This window comes from Microtus ochrogaster, unplaced genomic scaffold (genome assembly GCF_000317375.1).
Source record: "Microtus ochrogaster isolate Prairie Vole_2 unplaced genomic scaffold, MicOch1.0 UNK35, whole genome shotgun sequence".
Lineage (NCBI taxonomy): Eukaryota > Metazoa > Chordata > Mammalia > Rodentia > Cricetidae > Microtus > Microtus ochrogaster.
This window is the reverse complement of record NW_004949133.1, coordinates 2,625,612-2,633,528: the sequence shown is the minus strand read 5'-3', so window position 1 is coordinate 2,633,528 and position 7,917 is coordinate 2,625,612. Positions and strand designations below refer to the sequence as shown.

The 7,917-nt window shown below is 48.2% G+C and overlaps 1 protein-coding gene across 1 annotated transcript; it reads right to left on the bottom strand.

The window, feature by feature from the left end:
- Positions 1-360: 360 nt before the first annotated feature.
- On the bottom strand, positions 361-2,420 carry Dusp23 (dual specificity phosphatase 23). The gene is made up of 2 exons (XM_005368558.2): positions 2,053-2,420; positions 361-1,290 (listed from the first exon to the last, which is right to left on the bottom strand). Exons 1-2 carry the CDS (start codon positions 2,317-2,319, stop codon positions 1,105-1,107), a joined length of 453 nt encoding a protein of 150 aa, XP_005368615.1. The 5' UTR covers positions 2,320-2,420; the 3' UTR covers positions 361-1,104.
- Positions 2,421-7,917: the final 5,497 nt, after the last annotated feature.

Genomic DNA, 7,917 nt, shown 5'->3' with positions numbered 1-7,917 from the left:
ACTCTTGCCTACTCTGTCCTGTGCTTGGAATAGCAGAGATGGCCTTTAGGATCCATCGTGTGGGAATGGACTGTCATTACCCATCTTCTCCAGAAAGGCCAGGCCCCTGAGAATAGGAATCATATCTCACTTTGCCGAGTCACTTCTCTAACAGGCACACCAAGTTACACAGGCACTCGGTGTGTATCTCAGGCTGAATTTCCCTCATCCAGCTCAGCCTGTATGGCAGGAGACAGGGCCAGAGTTCAGACTGACATTATAAAAGAGTCCACTGGGCTCATGTATGATGTTCACCGCATCTCTCAGAGTCCCAAGTGCGGCGCTAACCCGAGAAAGACAGCCAAAAGTCATAGCCCCGGAGCTATTTATTTATTTAATATCCACTTTGTATAACCACCAAGATGCAGTTCCGGCATTCCTGGGCCTGAGGTTGGGGATGACACAGGGGCTGGAGGTAACAGATGAGCCGAGTGTCTCTAAGGCTGGTAAGAGTGGCCAGCTCTGGGGGAGACGGGGAAGGAGGGAGTGTGGAAGGAGATTTGTGACATCCAAGTCTTCTGTACCCTGGGAGAACCAAGGTGACACCAACAAGGGTAGTCCTGGTGTGGGAGTGTAGAGCCCTGAGACTCTGGAAGCTGGGTGGCCGTAGACTGGGAACTCTCTTTCACTGACCAGTTCTCCAGAAACCCTAAGACCAGGGGTCAGCACCTAGAATTTCCGCATCTTCAAGGAGACAAAGGTGTGTGTTAACAGTCCTGGCCCATACTTCTATTTTCCAGAATCGTGACCATAAGCCTTTCTGAGCTCTAGTCACCCCATCCAAAGAATAGAAAGGGTTTTTATATTTTCCTATGACCCAGGGCTACATGGAGTTGATGTATTGGGAGTGCTATGTAAATTCTATGCAGCGTAAATGAGTTCTTATTAGATATTAACTCATATTCATGGGGTCTCAGCCACTCTGTCAATCAGGTTATGGCTTCGGGGAAAGACTACTTCTGTCCAGCGGGAGGCAAAGGGAGCAGAAGGACGCAGGTACTTTAGCCCACTTCCCTTCCTCCCTGGCCACATTTCCCATCTGCAGCCGGAGAGTGGGTGAGTCTCTTATTTTGTTCGCTGGTAGAACTGAAAAACGGCTTTCTCTTGTTCATAGGTCTCAATGGATCCTGGCCGCAGGCGCCGAATCTCAGCGATAGCATCTCCAGCAGCCAAGCCCTGCTCCTTCACCAGGTAGCAGGCCAGCATGGTGCCAGTGCGGCCAAAGCCCAGGGCGCAGTGCACTCCAACAGCCTGTCAAGAGGAAATTCATGGAGTCCAGTGCCCTCCCGCACCGTCTCCTGTCCCCGCTGAAAGGTATCGTTCTTCCCCAAAATTGCAGGCCCTCAGAGGACAAGTGACCTCAAAGCTGTTGAGGACTGTCCTTGCGTCTGGGTGACTAGGAGGCCTCTGAAGTGGCTGGCTTCCAAGTTGGGCTCTCAGCCTGCATCCCTTGCCCTATCTACCTGTGCTGTCTGGTACAGAACATCCAGCCACCTGTGGCGGTATTTTTACCTAAAATCTGTCAGTCCAAACTGAGATGGGGTGTAAAATATTTACCAGACTCTGAAGATGTGACATATGAAGAAGACTGGAAATGCCTTATTAATTAATAACTTATTTCATATCTAGTCTATGTTGAAATAATATTTTTGACTTATTGGATTAGTAGCAAAAATTAACTCCATCTGCTTCTTTTCATTTTTTTTTTTTTTTTAGAAACGTAGCTGCTAGTAAAATTTAAAATTATAAGTGTGTCTCCATGCCATTTGGCCCTTTAGAAAATGACCAGAATCCTGGCATCACCTTTCCTCTCTTCTAGCAGCATAGTGCTCTCTGGTCAGTGGGTGGGTTCCATCTAACTCCAGCCCAGCCCTGCCCCACCTGGCCCCGCCCCACCCATCCTCGCCCCGCCCACAACCTCTCCTTGCCCTTCTGACTCCACCCTCCCGTCAGGCCCCGCCCACTCAGTTCATTCCAGGCCCCACCCTCTCGCTTTGGCTCACACTCACTGACCTCTCCCCGGGCGTTGGCCTCGTCCACGATCTTCACAAATTGGTCGATCTGTTCGGGGGCCGGCGGGCAGAAGTCAGGGATGCGCAGCCGGTGCAGCGTGAGGCCCGGACAGCTGTCGCTGTGAGGGGGTCCACGCTCCGTCAGGGACACCAGATGCCTCACGCCCAGGTCCAGCAGGAACTGGTAGTGCGCAGGGAGCCGCGGCAGCGCCAGCCCGGCTAGCCGGCCCGGGAGCACCCAGGAGAAGTTGGGGGGCTGCACGCCCATCGCGGGGGGGGAGGGCACTCAGGGTGAGGCTGGCCTTTGCGACCTGGTCACCCCTTGGGGCTGGCTTCTGGTCCCCGCTCTGCACTTGCCCCCGGCCACGTGGTCCCTTGGGCCCGCCCCTGTGACGCTCCCCTCCGCTCTGGGTTGGCTGAGCAGTGGGGGCGGGGCTAAGCTTGCTCCTAGTCTAGCTAAAACTCTGCGGTTGGGAGCTGGGCCCCTGTGGGGCAACAACAAGCTCGATTTTTGCAGCTGGGAGCGAATACACGAAGGAAACCTGGGACAAAGTAATTGCTCCTGGAGATAAAACAGCCTACGGCTGGGCTCTGCTGCTCCCTGGTGGTGTGCTGTAGTTACTGCACCGTAGGCCAGCTGCCCCTGTCTCTCTTCAGGGCATAATCGCCACTGTTCATGCACAAGGGTTTAAATAGGTGACAAAACTACTTCCGCCTGGGCACGCAGGTGTGGGTGGGTAATCACTTTAATTGACTAAGCAGTCATTGTTGATGTCCTCTTGAGTTCTTGTAGTACGAGGGAATTACTATGTCCAGGGCTATTGTTTTCGTTTTCCTATTGTTGGGACTGTTAAAAAAAGGGCGTGGCGGTGGGGGGAGGGCTGACATGTGGCAACTTGAATCGGTATATGGTAATTACACTCATTATCATAAGAGCTAGCAGTAACTGAGCATTTGCTTCGTGGTATGTACTTGTGCAAGCACTTTTAATATGTTAATGAGTTGTCACAAGATAGATGGTCCAAGCAACCCCATTTCAGAGATGAGAAAACTGAGGCATCGAGGAGGATAAGGTTCTCTAGAATCTTCAACAGCACGCTTTCCTACAGTCAAACAGGAAATGCCATCCTGGCCACACAACTGCCCTAGCACTCTTTCCAAACACCGCCTTGTTTAAAACCCTGAGTATTTTCTTAATTTTATTTTCAGTTCAGACATCTCCTTATAAGGTCCCACTCCCTCAGCCACTCTAGCCTAGGTCCGACAGGGTTTGTCAGTGTTGAGGGCAGACCTCTGTCTTGAGCCGTGTCTCCCCTAGGCTCACAGCAGTGTGTGTTGTCTTTTGAACCAAGTACCGGCGAATCTGACTGCAGGTAATTGTGGGAATTATTGTGTTAACCCTGTACTGGGCCCTGTCCATATGGTATGCTTTCTCCAGTAACCCAATGTGGATGCTATCTTTGTATCCTTTTTGTACTCCAGCAACCCGAGGCCTAGAGAAGTTGGTCAGCTTGGCCAAGGACACATTGACCTCAGCCCACAGCATCTGGCCACGAAGATGCTCTTCCCTCCTTTGCTTCTAGAGTCATTAGGGTGAGACCCTGGGCCTTGGAAGCCATGACAAGCCAGCTGTGACTGCTTGTCCTCAAATGAATAATTAAATTAAATAGACTGACAGTGAGAGCAGGCGGAGGCTGATTCAGTGCACTGCATTAGTAAGGGGAAAAAGAGATCCGGTCCCCTCCTCCAAGTCTACCTCCGGGGTCCTGGCATCATGCTTACCTGAGCATTCCTGGGCAAGGTGTGGTCCTGCCCATCACCATAGCCTCTGCTTTTGTCTTTCATACAGGGAGATAAGTTGTCACAAGTTCCCCATCTAGCAGACATTAGGTTGCCAGCCTTTCCCTACCCCAGCATGAGACTCCTGGGGAAATTCCAGTATGTTGGAGTCAGCATTATGTTGTTTCAGCATTAGAGGGACACAAGTGTCTCTAGAATGTCTTCATTCCTGCCTATGACACCTCTGTCCCTATGGCTTCAGCAAAATGTGATGATTTCTTCTTCCCCAAAGTAGACAGCCTATGCAGACAATTGGTCTCTCAGGTGTTGGGAGCCACCAGATCTCCCACTCCATTATTGTCCCGAGGAAAGACTTCCTGGCTGGTACTGCCCCCAGAGTTCTCCATGCCCTAGCTGGCCAGTTTTCCTCCTGAGTTGTGCAGCCTGTGAGCCACCCGGTCACCCCACTTCTCTTAGCTGACGTTCGTCAGGGTATCGGGCTGTGCTTCCTTTGGAAGTGACACGTCCACAAACTGCTCTTGAGGGCATGACTTCTCGGGTCCTTGCCTTCTCTCTCCTGTTCCTTCCACTGGTCAGGGAAGAACTTCCCACACATCTTCATGCCCATCCCTTATCTCTTTGCATTCTGTGCCCATCCCTTATCACCTTGCTATTGAGCTCCAAGCCTGTCTTCTCCAGTGGGAAGAGTTGTTGGGGAGACTGTTTCTTCTCTCCAGCCCCTGAACTGCTGGCCAGTGTGCTCTCCCGTGAATCTCTGCAAGGCTAATGGCGGTGTGCTCTCTCCCGTGAGTCTCTGCAAGGCTAAAAAGACTTTCCTCATTCCCACCCAGGTTTCCCGATGGAAAGGCCAGTTGGCCCCCTAAACATTCCTCTCCTTTGCCTGCTCATCGGCCTCTCCTTCCAGGGAGGGAAGGGCTCAGGGTCCCTGTCTCAGCTGTGTCCCAATGCCAGGGGTCTCATTTAATTTTCCGTCTTGCCTGAGTGTTTCTGTAAGAAAAGCCTCTCCCAGAGTTCTGACTAGGTCCCCTGCAACTAACTAACCAAGTCAGTTAGTTTTACACTACACAACACCTACAGAATCCTTCACTCTGATTAGAGTGAAGTTATCTGGACCTCAGGAGGACTTAGGCTCTGCATATTCTCATCTCCCATTGTGGAGTTACTTTGTTGAGCCGGGTTTCCTGGTTTCATTGGTACCAGGACTGATTTGCTGAATATTTTCATTTTAATTGGGGCCTGATTATGGTGTTCAAAATGTTAAGTAAATGGATGGAAAAAATAAACAGAATGCATCGGCAAGATATACTCCAAGACACCGAGTCTCCAGGGTGTTTGTGGATTCCTTAATTTGCGGGAGGACTGTGCTGGATTTTATGTACAACTTCTTTTAAAAACTTCATCTTTTCATTGCAATGTAATTCACACACTAAAACATGCCACGTATATGCACTTCAGAGAATTTTTACACATGTATATATTCACACAACCACCAATTAAAGTAGATAAAGAACATTTTTCCTTATTAATTTGACTGTTTTTTAGAGTTTATGCTTTTATTTTCCCAAGAGGCTTAAAGCAGTTTCTTTTATAACTATTCTTTTTGACAGTTTCATACACAGCACTGTGGCCACACCCATCCCCTGTCACCCTCTCACCTCCTTCTTTTGCGGGGGGGGGGGGTGTCTCTGTCTTGCAGATGTCCTTTTCCTATCTCTCCCTTAAGAATGAGATTCTCCATTTAATTACTACTTTTGTAAAAGGGCCATATTTCTTGGTCGTTATGGGCACAGTCCCTGTTGTATGTGTATTGGTAGTACATGGATGTGTGCTGAGGGCTGTGTTTTTGGGGAGCAATAAGCTTTAGTAATTTTCCTACTTCAAGGAATTTATGACATACTTGGGGGGATTTAGACACAGATATAATTATTCCCAGAATATATAATAAGTACTAAACTGCTCACCAAAGCAATTGTCATTATCTGACAATCAGATAATATATAGTCAAAGCTAATTGTGTAATAAAAATAACAAGCATGAAAGAAGTTGGCCTTGGTAGTGGGGGGAGCTTGGATTGGAACCACTAGAAGTTTCTAAAGACAGGCTCTCTATTTTACATTTTGTTCTCTGCCCTTTCCTAAGATGAACGGAATGGCTTTAGCATGTCCTAACTGCTCCTCCTCTAGCTGATGATGATTTTTGACTTAATTCTTGTGTGTGTGTGTGTGTGTGTGTGAGAGAGAGAGAAAGAGAGTGAGTGAGAGACTGTCTTAGTTGCTTTTCTATTGCTATGGTAAGATAGCATGACAAAGATAACTTATAAAATAAGTTTAATTTGGGGCTTACAGTGGTTCCAGAGGGTCAGAGTTCATTCCTGTTATTTTGGGGAGCATGACAACAGGCAGGTGGACATGCAGGCATAGCACTGGAGTGTAGCTGAGAGCTCACATCTCGTTCTGCAAGCATGAGGTGGAGAGAGAGAGAGAGGGAGGGAGGGAGAGACTGGGAGTGGCGTGGGAATATGTATATGTATGTACATATGTATATGTGTACATACTTATTCTATGTGTCTTTTCATCATGTATCTTGATCCTATTCATTTCCCCGTCCCTTTGAATCTGCCCTCTGTCCTTGCACAGCCCCTAAATAAGACAAAACGTAAGAGAAAAAAGGAAAGAAAAAAATAAAAGAAAATAAAATAAAAAGTAAAAAAATTTAATCTCATTATGGAAACTGCAGTGTGACACAGTGAGTCACATCGTGAACCCCTTTGTCCATTGCAAAGAGTCACTTGGTCTGGTTGGAGGCCTCTGCTTTCTACTACCCTATCGATGCTGGGCCCGCATTAGGGCTCCTCTTGGATATCCTATTGTTGCCCTCTGTTGTGGAGATCCTGCAGCTTTGGGTCTGTGGTTCAGGTCTCTTCACACGCTCCAGCAGATCATAGATGGGGTGGATGATGTGGCAGGCCAAGTCATACCTTTGGGTGTGGGCCTGGGCAACTGTAGGGTTGGTCTTCCAGATGTGAAGTGGAAACAACTCTCTCATGACTACAACTTCAGGGCTGTCTTCTCCACACCTGCAGCAGCAGGGGTGGCTCTATTGCGCTGCTCTGGTGAGGTGCAGGGCCTGCTTTCCCGAGTGTTGTAGCTGGTGGGGGTTGGGAATGGGTCTCAGCATGGGCCTTTGAAACCTCATAGCTTTCCCTCAGTGACACACCTCCTCCAACAAGGTCATACATCCTAATCCTTTCCAAACAGTTCCACCTACTTGGGACTAAGTGTTCAAACATATGAGCGTATTGAACCATTCTCATTGAAACCACCATAAGGCTCTAGATTCCTGACAGGAGGTGAAGGCGACTCAGACACTTGCTTCCTCCAGTTCGGACCCTGTGTCCTATCAAAGCAGAGGATCACTTGAACTATAAACAGCCTGTGTCTGAAATGTTCTGAGTTTCCTTTGTGTTAACAAACTTTATGCCGGGACCCAAAGATCTGGAAATTGGACCTGTGAAGAAGAAGCTGTATGGAAGATGACCTCCAAGAATCCCTCAGTGGGCATCTCATGACTTGCATAGTTCTTTTCCACGGTGTTAGGGCTGGCTATTGTTGGATGGTGTATATCCATTCCTGGGTCTGCCCACAAAAAACTTGTCTTTTTTTCTTTATTCTTCTTTGGGAAGGAGACGTGTCATGGGAAATCTTGTGGAGAAGTGAGCAACCATGTTGTAAGGATGTAGGGTGATCTCTGTGAGGAGGACTGGAAGCCTCTGACTGGTGGTGAAGCTGGAGAGTTAACTATTCAAGAAGTGGATCCTCCCCAGCCCCACTCAGGAGATAGGTGGCTTGTACAACATCTTGATTGTAATCTCATGCCCTACCTGGCTCAGAACCATCTAGCCAACCTTGTCCTGAGTTTCATTCACAGAGAAATTGAGTTAATTAATGCTTACTGGTTAACTAATCAAAAATTTGGGGAATTTGTTATATACCAACAAGTAACTACTACAGATAAAAGTATTATTTGAAGGAAAGAAAAAAATGAATTTCCAATTGTAACATGAGGG

What these genes read in the sequence shown, in the direction of transcription:
- Dusp23 (XM_005368558.2), bottom strand. Translation starts at nt 2,319, where the DNA reads ATGGGCGTGCAGCCCCCCAACTTCTCCTGGGTGCTCCCGGGCCGGCTA. An exon ending in AGGCCAACGCCCGGGGAGAG is followed by an intron (nt 1,291 to 2,052) that starts GTCAGTGAGTGT and finishes TCCTCTTGACAG; the next exon opens with GCTGTTGGAGTGCACTGCGC.